This window comes from Pleurodeles waltl, chromosome 6 (genome assembly GCF_031143425.1).
Source record: "Pleurodeles waltl isolate 20211129_DDA chromosome 6, aPleWal1.hap1.20221129, whole genome shotgun sequence".
In the NCBI taxonomy this organism is placed as follows: Eukaryota; Metazoa; Chordata; class Amphibia; order Caudata; family Salamandridae; genus Pleurodeles; species Pleurodeles waltl.
This window is the reverse complement of record NC_090445.1, coordinates 139515715-139536920: the sequence shown is the minus strand read 5'-3', so window position 1 is coordinate 139536920 and position 21206 is coordinate 139515715. Positions and strand designations below refer to the sequence as shown.

The window sequence follows — 21206 nt, the reverse complement described above, 5'->3', positions numbered from 1 at the left end:
TTGCTCCCATTGTTTCGGGGGATAGCCCTCAAAGCCACTCCGAGGATAGAAAAGTGGATCCTCCAACTGCAATAGTTCGACTTCACTGTTGAGTACCAACCAGGAGCGAGGAACCCTGCAGACTTCTTATCCAGGCATGCACGCCCAGTCACACCACAAGAGGCCCAAGAAGCCAGAGACACCGAAGATTATGTCCAGCTTATTATAGAACGAGCCAGATCCCTTCCCATACCCCTCACGGAAGTGATAGAATCAACGCCCTTAGACGACTGTCTAGAGCTAGCAGTTGAAGCCCTCCCGTCTGATGACTGGCGGCCACTGCAGCACCCGGCGAGTTCCCGCACCCCTGAAGCCAGACCCACGCTTTTGGCCCTGCACCATACCTGCCAAAAGCTCTCCATGAGTGGAGATGGCTGCCTCCTAAAAAAAGGCCCTAGGCTGGTCCTTCCTGCAAATCTGAGGTCTTGAGCTGTGGCGCTTGCCCACGGAACCCACCAAGGTATTATAAAATCCAAAAGCAGACTCCGGAGCAAGGTGTGGTTCCCGGGCCTTGACCGGCAGGTGGAGGAGACTGTGAGGAGTTGCACAATCCGCCAAGCAAGTGGTCAGGCCAATTCCCAAGCCCCAGTCATGGCGGAGAATGGTCCCACAGCTCCGTGGCAGCGTGCCAGCGCCGACTTTGAGAGCATTCCAGATGGAACATACATACTGGTCATCGTGGACAACTACTCATGCTACCCAGTGGTGGAGTTCGTCAAGACGACTGCAGCGGCCGAGGTAATACCGAAAGTGGAGAAAATGATGGCCACCCATGGCCTGTTCGGTGAAATTCGCACGAACAACGAACCCCCATTCCACAGGCAGGAATGGGACAAATTCCTTCAGACCCAGAACGTCAAGCATCTGCAAGTGACACCCCGGTGGCCCCAAGCTAAAGGGGAAGTGGAGCATTTCATCAAAACAATATCCAAGACGCTCCGTATAGCAATGGCAGAAGACCACAATGTGGAACGAGCCATCTACAACTTCCTGCTAGAGTATCGGGTCACTCCCCATGCCACGACAGGTGTTGCCACAAGCCAACTGTGTTTCGGGTGAGCAGTAACCGACTCGATACTCCATCATCCCACGTGGGCTGCGCAAACCCATCCAGTGAATATCTCGAAATCCCACTGAGCTCGAAACAATGGATATGCCTCCAAGAACCGAAGAGCTAAACAGAGGGGCATCGAGTGAGGCGACCTCGTGCTTGTGAAGGACCACCACCCAGGGGGCAAGTTCAGATTGCCCTTCGAAAAGGACCCATGGACAGTCACCAGGGTGAAAGGTACCATGGTGACAGCAGAGAGGAACGGCGAGATCGTCACGAGGAACGTATCACTGTTCAAAAGACTACCACCCGGTGTTTCAGCAGATGAGCCCAACGAGTTGCTACCTAGTGACGACCTCCAGGGCGAATCCCTTGCAGTAAATCCCGCTGGGAGCAACGTCACTGCCAGGGCTATGATCCGGCAACCCCTAATCCGGCAGGACCATCAGCCACACTAGACGGGTTGACACCCAGCATATCGGTTGCCCATGACCCTGTTGAGAACAGGCTGCTGGTGATTCGTCTGGGCAAGCCAGGTCTGCACATTATCATCTGAGGTTAAATCCTGACCCCTCAAGGCGTTATACTGGCTTTGTAGTGCCATGAACTATGCCATCTACCCTGCAAAAATTAATTCTGTTACAGGTTATGTTTAGTTAACTTTTGCATAAATCTTTGATTGTCTCCTTTAAAAAGGGGGAGGGATGTAGTGTCATCAGTAGCGAGCGACACCATCACCCACCACGCCATCAGGGGGAAAGGGGTTAGACCCCTGCAGCAGACTCACCAGTGGGACCGGCCCACGGATGACGTTAATATGTTTAAAAGGTCGAGCGGGGAGATTAGGCGGGGTCTTTGGATCGGGGAAGCGAGCGCAGAGAATCAAAATAAAAAGTATTTCGCCTAACACTCTGGTATTGTGTATGTCCTTGGCATACACTACATGCTGATCCTCAGTCTGTTCCACTCAACTGTCCTTAGCTAGTTTCCGTTGGACATCTCTTTAGGTGGCAGCTGTTGTTGTAGGCACCCATTTTACTGCGAAAATAAACTACTTATGCTTCACTATTGGGGTGTGGCCCTACTTGACAATGATCGATGTATTAAAACAGCACAATGACTAGTGTATGATGTGGAAACTCAGCTTCAATTCCTCTTAGATTGCAAACAAAAGCAGCTACTTTAATGGTAGATACCAATAGGTCCATAAGGGCTGAACAACAGACTCCGCTTCGACAGCTCACAGACTGGCATTCATGCAGGGAATGATCAGCAGCATTCCAAACAGCGAAATAAAATGCCAAGAATTCAAAATTGTAAAAATAGCCATGACAAAACATCATAGTATGATACAGTCTAATGAGTAATGTGCAGCTGTAGAGAAAAGCTATTCTTAACAAAGCCCCCGGTCGCCTCCACGCTAATCAAACGATGGAGAGTTTGAAAATAAGTATAACTGCAAGTTTGCAGAAGGGGAAGCGCGAGTCTCTTTTGCAGATCTGAAGAAAGAGGACTAACGATAATCATAATAATACGATCCGCCTATTTACGAGACGTTGTTGCTGCGAAACGTTAATCAAAAGAAAAAGGTCATTTAAAATCCATACCCATATATAGAAATATATATTCAAAGACTCCAAGCAAAAACAATATATACATTCATAAGACCGCAAATGTCTACTTTAAAATAGTGACATCTGCTTTTCTTACAAAGTATAATTCTAAAATATAAATTATTAAAGAAAAAGTACTGTAATTTTCCTTTGTCATCTGTCCTCGGCGATTTGCTTGATTCGCCCACAACGCGTTGGTCTTCACTTCTTTCCATTACAGACTTATCGTTTAAAGATGGCGCCTTAATTTTTCGATTTTACGCTTTAGTTTTCTCTTCCATCATGCGAACGGTTAGTTGGACTCTGGGTAGAGTGCCTTCTGTATCCATCATGGCTGCCCTGTTTGTAACTTTTACACAGATTCGTCACTGATTGTTTTCGCAGACGATGGATACTTTTGGGCTCAAAGAAAGAGGGGCAGCGGGAAGGACAGTGCGTGCATACGGACTTTTTTTGTGATCTTGACTTTTAACCGAGTGAGGTAGGTAAGACGTGACGAATGTTAGAAAACGAAAGCGCAGAGGCGGCGGAACCGGAGAGGAACAAAGGGGTGAAACGAGAAGGAAGGCCGCTGCGTAGGAAGGGGAGGATGTGATGAACGTCCTGGGGCACGATAATTGAGGTAAGGTGGGGGGAAGGCAGAGAGGGGCCCCTGGTGAAGATACCACAGGGAATGTGCACGAAAAGTAAGCGGCACACAGACTTGCCACTGCAGACCTCGCCGTGACCACGGTCGGGCTGGACTTAATTGGTTATATCATGGAAGCTGGGGCGACCTCCAGTAGTGATGCTGGGAATGTGGCGAGATGTTGAGGGCACGGGGAGATCTCAGGTATTCAGGGAACATAGTGCGGTCCACATAGAGGACGTTTGTGTGGATAGTGGACAGTACTCGCCCATGAAATTTAACAGGTGTATTTTGTTAAGCGCTTTCTCGCACCGGGACGAAACTTGATAAAGAAAACATACCTATAGTGTTAACTTACTTTATCACCCTCAGAACTATTGATGGTTGAGCATACCTGCCAGGAGTTAAACTTGCTATCCCCGATCTTAGCGCTGGACGCTTTAGCCCATTAAGCAACCCGGTCTAGCGTTCTGGGTATACGATGATCACCACAGGCAGAAATACAGAGAAGTCGATAATTGTCACAAGAAGAGAGATGTCAATAAAGAGAGCCAGCGGTGGAAAAAGTCAGTGCCTCCTAGAGGGGTGGGGCACATGTACCAGTACCTGACGTTAGGGATGTTAAATTAAAATTGCATTTATATAGCGCTTACTACCCCGATGAGGAATTGAAGCGCTTTAGAGTGATTAGCATTCTACTTCGGTGCCCAAAGTTAGTGGTCAGCCCCTTGGTTATTGGGGTTAGTGTTGCATGCTAAAAGAAACAATTCCATGCCATAGTTTCTCTATGTTACATTAGTGACTTAGGTGTGATCATTAGAGGGGCCGTGTGAGAGGCAAATGATTTAAAAAAACCTTGAAGACCGACATACTTGAGTAGTTTATAGAGGCATATAAGCAGAGGTACATTCAAAATAAAGGAAATAAATAGTAATTTAATGTCATGCCGGATTTTGAGGAACATAGCGGGTAAGTATTCTCAACAGCATTCAACCTGTTGATATAAACCTGCGCAAAAAAATGTTCACAAATAGCGCTCTAAAGGAAAGTGGCGCTTTGAAGATGTCGCAAATACACTTCAGCGCAAAATGTTTGAGAGACCCCTTTACCGGCGACCGGAAATAACTGTGACAATGAAGCACATCCCCCATGTTGCCATTTGATAATACTTCCATTGCTCTGTTACCATTTGATAATACTTCCATTGATCTACTGTATGCAGTGCAAGCAATAATACCTAGAAAGACTCCAATGTGTACATACTACAGCAGTGTATGCGCTCCTGTAAAGCATTGTTACAGTTTTTGCTAATCATTTTGTCATACATAACTATATAACATAAACATGTTATTCATAACACACATCAACTTAAAATGTAACAAGGCAGCCGATAAATACATAGCAGCAGTCAAAATGTAAATTACATTTATTCCTGGTTCGGAAGGTGGTGTCTGTCCTCTGTGTCCACCTGAAAAGCACCTGAACAGAACAAACTCCTTGTCCAGCAAAATGTATGTGTCTGAGGTCACCTTGATGTTTTTTGCTCCGAAATGAGGCTTAACGTGTGTGGAACTTGTTTAATGCACACACCCTGCATGTTGTGCCTCCCCACACCTTGTATATTTTCCCACAGTAAATAGCACATTGTATCTGGTAAAATGTACACAAGGGGTGTGGTGGGTGTTAGTGGGTTTATCACGAAACCTGGAATTCTGGTCCCACTACCAAAATGGTTAATGTAATTCCCCCTCAATTGAAACTAAGTCTAAACGAGGCAATTGGGGCCCAATGGAGAAATACTGGGGAGGCAGTGAGAGTTAGCAGGGGGGAATACAGAGAAAGAAGAAAGTGCCTCAAAGAGCAGTAGTGGACCTAAGGATTGGTGTAAATTATGGGTCAAGCTCCTTCATGGGAGGTATTCTGATGAGATGGGAACTGGTCCAAAGAATGATTATAGTGAGACACATGAGGGACATTTAGGAAAAGTAGTATTGAACTGTGAGGCAATCTAGGTAAGCTTACTGGTGTAGCAGTGTCGACGCCAGGGAGTTCTACTACAGAAACAATTCAAACCTGGGGTGAGGCTGTATTTGTACTGATTCAAGATTTTTCGCCTTGCCTTCGGAGTGGTCGAGGGAGTAGTGAAGGGTACATGATGGCTCCAGCCTTTGGGATGTATGTGACAGCGCATCATTTACCATGTAGGATACACTGTTTCAAATGCCTAAGTCATTTTGATGTGAATCGTGTGGTCTTTTAATACATTGGAAATCTGACTGTTGGATAGACAAATGAACCATTTGGTGTTTTCGTGAAGCTGATGGATTGGGGAGATGTCGTGAGGGAAGGTGTTTTTTTTTTTTTTTTTGCACACCAATCCTTGTCCCTGCACTGGTACTCAGTAAAACCACCACTGGATGAATTGTAAGGGGCGGAAGGAGTGACCAGACCCTTCTTCACTCTTCCGCAAAGGAGGCCCCCAGCGATCTGGACACAAACCTTGCAGATTACCTACTGCAAAATGGCAGGGAGTCTAAGGAATTGGCAAATGCTGCTGAATGTGAAAGTATCTCACAATATTTTTATATTCAATGTACTTATAGCTGTTTTCATCACTGAAATTGTACAGAAATCCCCCGTCTTGAAAAATTATAAGAATGTTACTAGATCTGCACGTCGAGTAATTTGAATAATCTACTCGACCTAACTGTAATGTACTTGACCTGTAAACGGGTCTCAAATTGTGTGTTCCTAGACAAATAGTTTAGAGTCACCTTTTTCTTCATTCTCACATATGATTGCACTTTCCAATATGAGAAGTCAGCATTTCTGTAGTATAAAAAAACCTCTTGTGTGATTAAGTACACTCAAGTTTGCTGCTTGTATCACCAGAATCTAGCCCACATATAGGGGGACATGAACAATGACTTGCTGTTAGTTTACCAATAGCATTGCCATCAGGGCAGGAGAGTTTCTCAGTTTTTTTTAACCTTCTCTTTTAATAAATATATTACTAAACCATGATGTGGCAGCATATTGTCATCTACACACAGTAAAGTTCCAAGAAATATCCAAAAACCTTTCCACTAACTTTGAGCTTTACTGATAAACTATATAGTGTATTAACAATCTTTGAACATTGTTTCAGAAAACTCATCCTTCGCATATCAAAACATAAAGTATTTTGATTTTTCATCCTATCAAAACATTTTTTTATCACACAAAAAAATGTTTTTCACAACTACTGAAATATATTTTGAAATGTTTGTACAGTTGACTTAGGTTTTTTCTAACAACATTTAAATTGACACCCTATATCCTTTTATTTCACACTCTAAACAGCAGGTCAGACAGTTCACCTTACAAATTCCTGGAACTCTGCTGTCAGAAGAAAAATTAATTATAAGGCAAACTGACTTTTGACCCCTGTCTGTGAACACAGAGCAAATGTATCATACAAGAACACAATTTAAAGTTGTCTTTTATTGCTCCTCCACTTTCTGACTGAACAGATCAACTATTCTTTGTCAACTTGCCAGAGGGGGCGGGTAAGTCCTCAAAATAGCTCGACATGATCAAATAGGACTCGCCATAGTGAGTGGTCAAGTGAAGTTTTCAAGCTCTGTGCATACAGTAATGCGGTCCGTATAAGATCCTAACCTCACCTGTGTTTGTATGCTTCTCTGTAATTTAAGCTGCAATTCATTTGTTAGGATTAACTTAAATATTATAACAAAGGAATCTAGCTTGGTGCAACATATGTTTAAATGTACATAGCCCTCTGTACTTTCGGGGTCATCCATCGACACAAGGACCATTATTAATTTGCATATACATATCTAATGCTTGTGTCCATTTTAAAAATCTTCTTTATTTTGTCTTTCAGAACCAACGTTTAAGAAGAAAGCTGTCAACATGTCAAGTAAGTGTAGAGAATGTAGTGAGCATTTCTTTTAGCCAGGCACAATAGCACCACTATCACCTGACGTTTTTATAGTCCCATACCTCACAGAAAATATTTGGCTCAGAAGGGAAGTGTGTGTGTAATTTTTTTTTTAACACATATACTATGAGCTACACGGAAAAGCCGCTACTTGCCATGTAAGAAGTTGCCAGAAAGGTTTGGATTGCATTTCTGACTTTCCCCTAAAATGGCTGAAGCCCCCTATCTTGGAGATGCTTGGGTTCATTGGTTAAAGGGCACAATTGAAAGCTTGCTGGAACTTAATTGAACAGCTTCATAATACACATTGCCTGTTTAGTTGCTAGCCAACCGCTATGGAGGGAGTGACTTGCAGGAGTCTGCTACGGGTTGTATTTATTTCTAGCCTTATCCTTGTATGTTAGACGCTAGTTAGTTTCAGGAAAGCTTCCATGCCCACATTCTCGCGGTAGGGAGAATAACAGTGCAGCGTCTTTCTCTGCGCCAACTAGTACATAATGCCGTGGATGAAAGTGCTTAGCAGAGGACATTGTGGCCTTGGTTATGACTGCTTCAAAATTACCCCCACTTCAAGCTTCCTGGAAAATTCAGGACAGTGAAATAATAGACATTACAAGATTTTGGGGCTTAAGTGGGAAATTGGTGTTTCCATGCTGACTCGTGCATGTTTTTCATGAGTAGATTTTGACTGCTTTTTTGCAGACTCTATCTTGGTGTGAAAAACAAAGTTCAATTAGCCGACCCATCACAGTTTATGGCCTATTTTTAATGAGGGCCTCTGTGTTTCTCAGAAAACTGATATCCAGATGCACTGCTTCAGCACAGAGGCTTTTTGTTACTTTGTTGCCCCGTTTGTCTGTCTGAATCTCATTGAGGTCGGTTCCTCTTGCGCATAATAAAAAATGTACTATTATGCTAGCATGTTGGGATGTAAAAGCCTCTTTCTCAGTTCAAAAAGGGGGATAGAGATTTGTAAAAGAATCCAGACTCGATCTGCAAAAGTCTTGGGTGTTTTTTTTTTATTTTAATTTTTTATATATATATATATATATATATATATATATATATATATATAAACTCCTCAACAGATGGAACCGTAACCATCTGACAGCTGCACCACTCCCTCGGTTGAATCCCAATCCATCGAACGAAGTCAAGTTCAACAATACGGAGTTAAATTGTATCAAGTTTATTCCGTATAATAATTACACAGTATAGTCACCTCAGTGAAGTATTGACAGTAGGTGCATGCTTGGACAGTTTTGAAATTTTGGTAGGGTCTTGTTGCTACTCTTTGTATATAAAGTTGTGGCTTTGGGAATTTTTTATTAGTATAATGCTTACAGGTTGAATTTTGTGGATGTTAGACCTGTCAGCTTTTGGCATGGTTTCACCTGTCTTTTTCCTTCTGACCTCCTGGTTTTGATCCTGTGCTGAATAGTTTTTTCTGGCTTTAGGACTCTGGGCACTTTACCACTGCCGACCAGTGCTAAAGTGAATGTGCTTCAGTGTAAATTGTATTGGTGATTGCTTTCTCCTTGATTGGTATATCTGATTTACTAGTGAGACCCTAGTACAGTGCACCAGGTGTGCCCAGGGCCTGTAACCCAAATGCTACTAGTGTGCCCGCAGCACTGATTGTGGCACCGGCATGAGTAGTCTTGCAAACATGTCTCAGGCCTGCCATTTCAGTGTCCGTGTGCAGTTTTAAACTGCCATTTTGACCTTGCAAGTGCACCCACTTGCCAGGCACAAACATTCCCTTTTACTACATGTAAATCACCCCTAAAGTAGGCAAAAGGCATCCCCATGGGCAGGGTGCAGTGTATTTAAAAGATATGACATGTTCTGGTGTGCTTTACATGTCCTGATAGTGAAATACTGCTAATTCCGATTTTCAGTATTACAAGACCTGCCTCTCCCATAAGGCAACATGGGGATTGCCTTTAAGTGTAATTTTCAATTGGGAACTGGAGTTTGGGGGTCTCTGCTCCCACGATTTAAAAATGCATCTTTTGGTTAAGTTGGTTTTTGAATTGTAGTTTTGAAAATGCCACTTTTAGAATGTGGGCATTTTCTTGCTTAACCATTCTGTGCCTCCTCCTGTATGTGGAATACATGTCTGGATCAGGATGACAGTTGAGCTGTTTGTGCATTCACTCTAGACAGTCACACAAAGAGAGCTGAGGTGTGCCATGCAAATCCTGATGGCCCATCACCAGGCTGATGAGTCTTCCTGAGCTCGAGTGGTAGGACTAGCTGACACCTGCACCTGAATAGCGATGTGCCTGTCTTCATACAAAGCAGTCTCCTTCCTCCTGGAGTGTGTCTGAGGCCAAGGAAGGGTCTTGTGCACTACAGACACTTCTTTTTTGTCTTTGAAGTTTGACTACCCCAAAAACAAATGGGTATAAGTACTGGACCTCTACCACCACAAATTTAGAATTCTTCTGGACTGAGGACATTCTGCCAGAAAGAAGAGCTGGATGCTGTAGGAGGGACTGCCTCTCAGCCTGTTGCTTTGTTGTGCTGGCCTGCTGCTTGCTGCGTCTGTCTTGAGAGTGAAAGGACTGGACTTTTTTTATTTTTTATTTTTAACACTGAATTGGTGTGAGAGGGACTTGTGGTTTTCCTTTATGCCAAACAGAGCTTGGATGAATGACTTTGAAGCTTGGACGTCTGATTTCTAAACAGTTGCAACTTTGTGGCTGGATGCACAGATTGATTACATATACAAAAGTGTGTGTTACAAGTATACCCAGAACATCTGAATATATGTAGTGACCCTGTTTGTCAGGTTTGACTGATACTAGTTGAGAACTTAGCCTGCCTTGGAAAGCCTTTGTTAAGGTGAAACGCGTTGGCTGCGCTTGTGCTTTTGGATGAAGAATTTGAATAAAAGATAAAAATACATGAAAATGATCTACTAGTCCTATTTTGGGTGAAGGTTGTGTGTTGACTAACTTGTCTGTTGTCTCTCTTTTTTTGGTTTAGAAGTTTTACAGTGCGGTCTGAGGAAAAGGTGCATATGCCCAAGAATGTGGTGAAGCACTTTAGTGTGGGAGGGTGACATAGAGCAGTAGTTCAGGGGTTATGAGGTAGCATTGAGAATTAATAGAGTCCCTGAGAAATATTGGAGGCCTGTGCAAGTATTTCTTAATGAAGGGTAGGGACACCTTTTTGGCATTAGAGCTAAAAGATCAGGTAAGGTATCCCACTATAAAAGAAGCCCTAACCACGAGGTATGCTCTCACCCCAGAAAGTTACTGGGTGAAGTACTAAACTTGGTTCTCAAACTTTGGTGGAGTATGTTGATTCCTTTTGCAAAGCACTGGATGATGGGTGAAGGGCAGCAAGGTAACAGAATATCAGGGGCTGTACAGGGGTGTGGAATTTATTAAAATATCTACTTGTCCAGGGGACAGGTTGCTTCTCAAATCTACTTGTCCTGTAAAAAGATCTACTTGTCCCTTTGGTGACATGTAGTGTGGCGACAAATTATGGCAGCAATTAATAGCCTCTCTGATTATGCCAGGGCTACTACCATAGTAGGGCTTGAATACTTGGAGTTTCAATCCCTACTGTAGCAATTTCCTTATTTTGCCACCTTTCTGCAGATCTGCATACTGGGGCTGGAGGAAGCAGTAAGCAATAGTTCCAGGGCTGGAATGCCTTTGAGTCTGCAAACCTACTAACCTGCATGTTTTAAAGATTTTTACCAGCTTCTCCCTAATATTTTCCCATAAAAGGAAAGGTTGGACATTTACTCCTGACAATGGCAGAATTAGAACTTCTTCCAGGGTTGGGAAGAAAGTGGCTGGAGGGAAAATGAACTTGCAAATGCTCAATAGATTTTCACATGAGCAAATCTACACATCGTATTTACCCACGCTAAAATACAGTTCACGAATATTTTATAGGGGTACGACATATACCATGGGTGCACTTTTGTGACTTTCTTTAAGAATTTGGGGCCACAAGTAGGTAGGTTCAGATTTGTGACCTGCAAATTGCGAGTCGCAAATCCGAATGTAGGATGGTGTCCTCGACACCATCTGTGATTCGCAAGGGCTTGGCAAATGCCCACATCATGAATAATCATGATGTGGGTCGCAATTTGCGACCCCCTCACGAATGGTGGCCTGCTGGAGACAGCAGACCACCATGTCTGTGACTGCTTTTCAATAAAGCAGTTTTTTTTTGTAATGCAGCCCGTTTTCCTTAAAGGAAAACGAGATGCATAACAAAAACGAAAAATGAAACGTTTTCGTTTCATTTTTTCAGAGCAGGCAGTGGTCCATAGGACCACTGCTTGCTCTGAAAAAATGTTTACAGTGACATTCACAATGGGAAAGGGGTCCCAAGGGGATCCCTTCCCTTTTGCGAAAGTGTTAGCACCCATTTGAAATGGGTGCAAACTGCGATTGGTTTGCGCCCGCGTTCGCGGTCACAAAACAATCCTACATTGCACTGCGAGTTGCAATTAGGAAGGGAACACCCCTTACTAATTGCGAGTCGCAAACCCGTTTTGTGATTCGGTAACCAGGTTACTGAATCGCAAAACTGGGTTTGTGCATCGCAATGTGCTTTTTGCACGTCGCAAACAGCGAAAGTCGCTGTTTGCGACATGCAAAAAGCTACCTACATGTGGGTCTTGGTCCCTAATTAGGTCTGGTGTTAACAAAGACATTTTGTTTTTTATTAAACTTCTATTTCTCTCTCTTTCGGCTGGCTTTACTGTGAGTGATCGCATTCTGCTCTTCCACAAGGAGCGTATTGCCACACAAAGTAGTTTTGTTCAGTGTCAGGAACTACTGTGGCAATCAGTGACGTAACGAAACTGGAGGGTGCCCCTTTGCAAAGAACATGGAGGAGCCCCCTCTCCAGACTCACTCAGGGCAGGTGCTGTGCTGACGGGGCCCCCTGGAGGGCGGCTGCAGGGCCTTTGTTATGCCGCTGGTGGCAACGTGTGCTTTAAGAGTTCAAAAACTTTTTGGGGGGGTTTTGCCAATGTTTGTTACAATGTTGAGGGCCTGGTAACTCCCACAACAATAAAGTGTTACAAAAGCCATGTCAAAACAAGACACGCATTGATGGAACTAAAAGACTTATAAAAATATGTCAGATCAGTTGGCTTTGTCAGTGTTTGTTTATTTTCATGCTTCCCATAATCGTGTTGAAAATGGTTACACTGATTTTCCATTAGAAATATTTTTGGGAAATACTAGCATGCATCAACACATTTTACTAAATGACACTTCATTTGCATATAATCAGAGAGCATTCTGGGAGCATTATACTTAGCCTCTTAGCCTAAACTTTTCAAACATGTGTGTACACGTTTTTTTTTTTTTGTACTGGAACCAAAGTCAGTAGTGAAGTGTGACCTTAAAACATTTATTTACAGCACGCACCCTAATAATGAAGGCTTTCAAATAATGAACCATAAATACAAGTTCGAACAGCATTATCCTTTGGAAACACATTACCTCAACTGCAGAGAGTTCAACTCTCTGTAAACAGGCAGCCAAAGGGTTTGTGCTGCAGGGGGTTGGGCCTACTTGTCCCAAGGACAAAGTAAACATAAAAACTTGTTGCCCTTGACCCCAAACAAGATATCCCGGGCGTCGGGCATAGGAATTCCACATCCCTGCTGTACAACTTGATTGCATTGGAGCACTTGACTAGTTGTTGTTGTCTGGAGCTGCGTCAGCACTTGATACAGCTTCCGGCAGCTGACAGCAGGGCTCCACAGGAGGGCTCCTGTAGGAATCTGTGTGCGGAGCTGAGTTGCAGAGCTGGTTGGGCATCAGGTGGGCCCGGCGCAGGGGGCGAGAGCCGTGCTGGGCTTTTTTGCCCCGTTTGCCTGTCTGCCAGCACATCTCTGTAGTAGCAACGAGTAAGGCCGCAAGGAGGCTGCGACTGCTGCGCAGCCCGGCCCGTGGGAGTCTGTGAGACCTTGTGTGACCTTTAAAGTGCCTCTGGGGTTGACTTTTTCCATTTTACTTAGGCTTATCTGAAGAAGCACAGAGCTCCATCAGGCTAACGCTCGACGATGTGGAGTCTCTCTCCTTTCAGCTATGAACCAATGCGGCGGCCATAGTCGGATGCCATGAAGTGTGTATCCCAGGAACCTGCGGAAGCGCCCCAGTTAGACCTGGGTGCGATTTGAGGGTAGCCTGGCGTGCCCCACTCGCATCCTCTCAGTAATCTCGCTGTCAGACCGGGATAACTGCTGTGCCACCCAGTAAGCAAGGAAATAGTAAGTAAATAGCGGGAAATGGCGGGTCCAGGAGCCAACTGGATTGCTATCCAGGCTGGGCTTCGAGGCACAGCAACCAGTAACCCTGCACTTTTTTCTACTTTCCCCTACACCTGCACTTGCAAAGTAGTACTATTCCCTAACAGTTTTTAGGGGGCCTGGAGTTAATGAATCAGGGTTTAGTTACCCGAATTGGTCCTGCTCTTGAAAGCTAATCCAGTGACAGCTATCCCCCTCTGAATTCTCAGAATTGGCCATCAGCCGTCCATTTCTCCTTTTAGTAGTGGTAATTTCTGACATCTGTTTACTCTGGACTGTGACTCACTTAGAGTTTTCAGATCTGTTTGATCCTGACACTGATATAAGAGACCTAGAGTCTGGGTTTTGTTCAAATTCAGTTCAGCCTCATGATAAAGCAGGCCCCCTCCCCAGTCAAGCGAATGGCTGGCAGCTGTCAGGATGCCATGCTTGCTTAGGTCCAATCCGGAAAGATCATGCAAGGAACATAGGAGGGCCCCTGTCTTAACCTCTGTCATTATTACTAACTCACCATCTTTATTTGGGGGCTCCCCCTTCTACCGTTTCCTTGGAGAAACAATGCACAAAGCACCTGCCCAGGGTACCTAGAGTGCCAGGGTCTCCTTCGTCCACTCAGGTCCCATAATTCAAGACCACCAGCCGCTAAATAGTAACTCTTCCATCCTAACATCACAAATGATGGTTCTGTGGTCTTGCTCAGCACTATTCAGTCCATGGCTGCTGCTTCGTCCTACCACTGCGACAGATTAGACGCACAAGTGGACAGCTTTGATTCTCTTGTGACCTTCATCATGGATATTGATAGGAAGCTGGACACCTTGAACAGTCTGATTAAGCGCAGTAAGTCAGCGGCTGAACTGGCTGATGCCCCTATAAAGCCACCGGGCGTTTGCCCATATTCTCTGATTTTAAACACATTGTCCACCAATGTTCCCTGTAAGGCGCGCGCGCACCTTTCCTTCCCCCATCGCGCAGGCCCCTTTGGCAAGCGTGCACGTTTGCTGTTATCAAATGTTCCACCATTCCTATACTTTGTGGTAGTTTATATGCGTTATCACTTTCTAAGCCTAAACAAGCCTTTTAGAGCAATATACGTGCTCCCCTAACAGGTCATGTCCTTGGGGTTTGCAACCAGATCACAAAACTGCCTTGATGCCCTATTGCATGGAGCAATGATATCCCTTTTTTTGCTTTAGTGGTATGGAGAGGCTAATGCCAAAGATCTTGGCTAGTTATGCGCTGCGCGCGCGTGAATGGTCAGTTTCTTGGCGCACGTATCCTTGGCTGCAGCGCACAGAGACCGCACACTGCCGCACACAGTGGAAAAAAATTAGAGGGAACATTGTTGTCCACTTTGCTGCCAGCTATGGAAACTCTGTTGCAGGACTTTTAAGTCACAGCTTCCTCTGTCCAACTTTCCAGCAAGGAAGTGTGCCTCGCAGCACTCCATCTGGGGCACCGGCAAGTCGCACAAAAATGCCCTCCGGTAATTTCAGCTACGGCTGAAGGAATAACCATCACTCTACTGCCTGGGAATGAAGTATCTTCCTTTGGATCGGTGACAAAATTACAATCTCTTCCACAGACTACAATTTCTCTTCTCCTGTCCAGCAACACACTCCCAGTAGGATTAAGTAAACTATCTTGCAAACAGCTAAGGAAACAACAGAACAAGATTCACAGAACATCTACTACAGCAAAGCATGAGTTGTTATATCCCATCTTCAACAAGTACAAATATAACAAAATGACATTGCCCCTTCTCCCCCCCTCATCCGTCTTTCCAGTATTCTACAGCTTTGATCCCCGTGTCGCCCTTAAATACCTTAGCGCCAGAAGCTGCCCTGCCGGAGCAACTAATTCCCCAGGCTCTTCCTGGAGCAGCAGCAAGTTCCAACACTACATGGCTCCCAGTACTTGATAACAGTCCGGTATAGGGACAAGTTCCCCTAAACAATCAAGAAGGGCTACCTCAGGCCCCCCTAAGAGTATCAACGCACACAGTTTGCACAAATAATTTGAGCAGCATGCAAGCAAATTAGACACCTACCAGGGTCCCTGTTCTAATTCGTCCATCAGAGCACTTGAAGGGTGAATGTAGATTGACAATCCATCCCACCACTGTCCCCCTCCAACGCCGGATGTCTGAGACCATAAAATTGAGAGAGTAAGAGTTAAAGGATATATTTAACTGTGCTGTTGCACCAGCATAATCCTTTAATTTATTCTGTTTTAGCAAGGAACTCAAGGCTCTAAAATCCCTGTCCTGCTAACCCGCATGATTACCCAGACCAGGCACCGAGCTGCAAAAAAAAAAAATAACATATGGAGCACACAGCTTTAGGAAGGCAGAGATTGGCCAATCTGATTGGAACTGGTTGTCAAGGAATTCTCTGTGACAATGTAATCTAAGCTACACTAGATAGCTTTCAGATGGCACCAGACTCGGCCATTGCTGATGGAACATACATGGTCTCTTGTAATAATTGGAAGACAGCAAAGTTACAACACTTTGGAGGGACTTTGATCTCCATTATGCTAGAAGAAACTTGGGCACAAACAACTATCCTTTTAACTGGCTACGTCAGATTCCAGAAACCATACATTAAAATCAACAGGCATGGTCGCCCAGTGGGTGGCCTAACAGTCTATATTTTGACATCCCTGCACTACTTTGCAGAAGAGATTACCCTGAAAGTACCCTGTACCCAAGCAATCCACCTTAGCATATTTCACACCGACAAAAAGTATTCTCTTTTGATTATCAATGTCTCTACCAACCCCACCAAGTCTAGGAAGACAGAGAAACTCAGGAACTTAGTATCAATCCTAACTGAACTCAAGCTAAAATTGCAGTTAGTAAACATTCTGTTCTCTGGTGATTTCAATGCCAATCTGTTTAAGGGGTCAACCGGTCACAAGGCTAATAATCTGGACTCGGAGTATGACCTCCCAGTTCAAAATTTACTAGTGGTAAATCATCTGAGTAAATTAGCAGAGTTCTTCCTAACAGATTGTGATCCTCTAGGCCTTGGGCTCCTTAACGGGCACCTTAGTGGTGATATACCTACTGGCTGGACAAGGGCAGCGGTGAAAGTCCAGCACTTATTTTGACTCTACTCTGTACAGTTGGACTTTTCAAATACATTGACTAATTTTCCTTAGGGTCTTGTTTTGATGGTGATCAGACAGCAGCACATCAGTCTCTCCATTCCTCCATCAAAATTGGAAGCTGCTTCTTCCACCAGTACTAGGGGTGTGGACTGAAAACCTAAAACGGCTAAAATTGGACAATGAAATTAGCTGGGAAAGCTCTACCATGAATAAGAGCTAAATTTAGTGTATCCATAGCTCAAAGTAACTCCCCTATCAGACAGTGGTGTTTACTGGTCTAATTCGTCAGAAACTTCAAGTTAATTTTCAGCCACGCACCTGCTTCCAAACTAAAATGATGAAATCTCTGAAGGCCCTTAATAAGTGAAGTTAATCGCAACATGCAAATCTTTGTCAAGCAGCCTTCCTCACTAATTTCAAAATTCAATCTAAGCAAATCAAGGTCTCTGTAGGAGAGCAATTTGGTACGCTAAAAAGGAAAGAAATTAGAACTTTTGGACCCAGTTGCTGTTCGCAAGTGAGGAAAAAAACACACACATTCTGGTTGTTGATCATTCTAGTTACAATTGGAAGGAAGAGGGGCACTAATGTGAACATCACAGAACCTGCCTGTCTCATTTCTGACCGCTCATTTTTCATCACATGCGGAATATCTGCCCATCGAACCCTCTTATAGTTCATAGAGTGATTTTCCTGTTAGTCTGGAGACTACAAAAACACCCTAATGTACTCGCCCAAAGCCAGCTCTCCAACTGTCCTTTAAACATCTAGTCAAATAGAGGAACACAGTGCGTCCACGCTGGCAAGGGTTTAGAAAAATGGGGCTCCCTACGGTGCTTTTACATCTGGCCCTTCATTTTGGGCCAAGGTCTTAACTCCCCTGTTTAAACACTGCCTGGCAACCAGCAGCAGCCCAGATTCCTGGGGAGTGTCCATTATCCAGCCAATTTATAAAGGGGGCAAAATCCGACCCCTGCCACTACAAACTCATTGCCTTAATCAACAATGATGATAAGCTCTGTGCAATGATCTTAGATCCTGGGCAGAGGAATGCCAGCTCATTTCAAGAAATCGCAGGTGTGTGGAATTCCCTGGGACATTGTTCGGGGTCAAGGGCAACACGTTTTCATGTTCACTTTGTCTTTGGGACAAGTAGGCCCAACAAACCCTGTGGCTGCCAGCTTACAAATAAGGGAACTGTCTACAGTTGAGGTAATGTGTATGTCCATATGTTAATGCTTTTCGAACTTGTATTTATGGTTCAATAATAAAAGGCCTTCATTAAAAGGGTGAGCGCTGTAAATACGCGTTTTAAGGTCATGCTGCACTACTGACAGTGGTTCCAGTTAAAAAAAAAAAAGTGTACTCGTTTGAAAAGTTTAACAATATAAGGCTAAGTGTAATGCTCCCAGAATGCTCTCTTGTGAGATGCAAATGTTTGCAGAAGCTTGTAAGCAAGAGTGACCATTCTTTGCTTTAAAAAAAAAATGCAAGTAGGGAAAAAAACTTTTCGCTACTATGAAATTTTAGGTGCTATTTCTTTGAAGCAGCATTTAGTAAAATGTGTTGACACATGCTAGTATTTCCCAAAAATATTCCCAATGCAAAAACAGTGTGACCATTTTCAACAAGATTATGAGAAGCATGAAAAGAATGATTGGCAAAGCCAACGAATCCAACACTTTTTGTGAGTCTGTTGGTTTCATCAATGCGTGTCTTGTTTTCACATGGCTTTTGTAACACTTTATTGTTGTGGGAGCTGCCAGGCCCTCACCATTGTAACAAACAGTAGCAAAAAGAAAAAAACGTTTTTGGTCTAAAAATTCACACATTGCGACCAGTGGCGTAACAAAGGCCCGCAACCCTCTCGCCCCCCCACCCCCTCAGCACAGCACCTGCCCTGAGTGATTCTGGAGGGGAGGCCCTCAATGTGCTTTTTTGCGCAGGGGGCTCCAGTTTTCTTATGCCACTGATTGCCACAGTAGTTACTGGCACTGAACAAAACTATTTTGTGTGTCAATATGCTCCTTGTGAAAGAGAAGTATGTGATCACTCACAGTAAAGCCAGCCAATAGAGCGAGATAGTTTAGTAAAAACAAAATGTCTTAGGTAACGTCAGACCTAATTAGGGACTCAATTCTTAAAGAAAGTCACAAAAGAGCACCCATCGTATACGCCTATACGTGGTATAGTGGCTTTCACAAATTCACAAGAACTCACAGAAGTAGACCTGGAAATAGTACTCCCAGAAAATATTTGTGAACTGTATTTTGACACGAGCAAATTTGCATGTGTAGATTTGCTCGTGTGAAAATCTGTTGAGCGTTTGTAAATTCACTTTTCCTCCAACCACTTTTTTCCCAACCCTGGAAAAACGTTTACTTCTGCCTATTGTCAGGAGTATATTTCCAACCTTTCTCATTATGGGAAAAGATTAGAGAAGAGCTGGTGAAAATCCTTGAAACATGCTAGTTAGTAGGTTTGCAGACTCGAAGGCATTTCATGGCTGGAACTATTGCTTACTGCTTCCTCCAGCCCAAGTATGTAGATCTGCAGAATGATGGCAAAATAAGGAAATTGCAATCGTAGGGATTAAAATTGTAAGTATTCAAGCCCTACTATAGTAGTGGCCCAGACATAATCAGAGAGGGTATTTTCAGAGCTCTTACATAATGAGATTGCTGCCATAATTTTTCACCGCACTACATGACACGAAAGGGACAAGTGGATTTAAGAAGCAACCTGTCCAAAAGACAAGTAGATATTTTATTAAATTCCACACCCCTGAATCAATGCATCCTTAGAGATAAATGCAGTACCACCTCAAATCTGATGGCACTGGCCCTCCTGTGCGACAAAGCAATCAGGAATAAACACGCACTTTACTCTTGCTTTGTGGGTTTTAGAACCACTTTTGACAGTATACCAAGATGCCCCCTATTTCGCAAACTGCGGGACTAGGGTCTGCCAGGTGTCTTTTGAGAGCAATTGAATAGCTATATATTAATACAGGGGTGTGGGTCAAACTAGGAGATGGCTCTTGTATCTCAGGAAAGATTCCTCCAAAATCTGGACTGAAGCAAGGCTGCATGCTTGTTCCCAGCTTTTAAATTTATATATAGCAGACATGTCGAAGCTACTTGACAAAGTAAATTGCCACCTGCCTAAATTGGGAGGTCAATGAATGTCTCACTTGCTATATGCTGATGACCTCGTGCTCCTCAGCCAGACAAAGATCGGTCTTCAGGGGCAATTCTCCACCTTACATGCCTACGCTATTAGGAATGGGCTGGAAATCCATCACACAAAAACCATTACAGTTACATTCAGACCAAAATCAACCCGTCATTGCAGGTGGCAGCTTAATGGCGTATGGCTCCGCCACAGTAATGATTACAAATATCATGTAATAGGCATTCTCCTAGACAGTAAAGGATCATTCACATCTCACTTGCGCTCTTTGAAACTCAAAGGCTCTAGCTTAATGTTTGTTCTTTCAACTGTCACCCTGAAACTACAAGGACCAAGCCTTGACCTCCCTCTCCAGGTGATGAAAGCAAAGGTTATCCCCGCATTAATTTACGGGAGTGAAATTACCTTGGGCAGAAGTGTTAGGACACCAGACAAACTGATTACTAGAATTTACAAAGCTGCTCTTATCACCAGCGCAAGTGAGACTTGGGTACAGCATTATAAAACAGCACTGGGCTAGAGGCAGCTGTTTCCTTAACTTCTGCCACAGGTTCAGATCTGCACCCTAAGATTCCATGCAAAGTCTAATCTGATGTGAATTAGAGGGTGCTGGTCTAACATCGTCATAGAGGCATCATCTGGATGATAAACTGTCTGAATTCTCACTGACTGAGGCTTGGAGTAAACATCTTTCTCATCAGATTCTCAAAAACTAACAACCATAGCAAAAAAACTGTAAAGACTGGAGGATTTAGCTCTCATGCATGGTCCGTTACTAACTCCTTTTCCTCCAGCGCACAGCAGAACTGTAGCACCAGTACTTACCCTTTGTGGATTAAGACTAGGCTTGTGGCATTAAGACTTGCCGAGCAGAACCTGTGTGCTCACCTTCTGGCATGGCGTTGTTCAGAATCCCAAGACACAAGATGCCATCTTTGTGGCCAAGAAAAAGAAACAAATCCACATATTATGTACCACCCTTTAGTGCTGCATTAAAGGAGAATCCTTCTCTGTCCTGACTTAATTTGTTTTGAAGTTCGCTCCTGCCAGCAGGCAGTAATTGCTAGCCTAAATCCTACTAACAATTTATTAAGTGTCACAACTGTCAAGTTTCTCCAGATCGTTGTTACCAAACTGGACAAAGTCAATTCTACCAGTGCTGTGGTAACATGCTGGTAAAGGCTCTAGTCTACTTTTACTATTTACTTGTTTTGTACTGTGCACCCTTCATCTTCTAACATCTGTGCTCTTTAACATTGCTTGTTCAATTTCGGGCCAGTCTTAGCCCGTTTAAAAATGCTACTACTTATACGCGCGGTCCTAAT

At 43.8% G+C, this 21206-nt stretch overlaps 1 protein-coding gene across 5 annotated transcripts in view; it reads left to right on the top strand.

Moving 5' to 3' along the window:
* The first annotated feature begins 3017 nt into the window (after window positions 1–3017).
* SMARCE1 (SWI/SNF related BAF chromatin remodeling complex subunit E1) overlaps window positions 3018–21206 on the top strand; it is an 85195-nt gene continuing 67006 nt past the window's right edge. For 4 of the 5 annotated variants that reach the window (XM_069237607.1, XM_069237605.1, XM_069237606.1 and 1 more), the window contains exons 1-2: window positions 3189–3325; window positions 7218–7253. In XM_069237607.1, the coding sequence (XP_069093708.1) occupies window positions 7247–7253 (7 nt within the window). In that variant the 5' untranslated portion in view covers window positions 3189–3325; window positions 7218–7246. The other variant, XM_069237604.1, reaches the window with a different exon arrangement.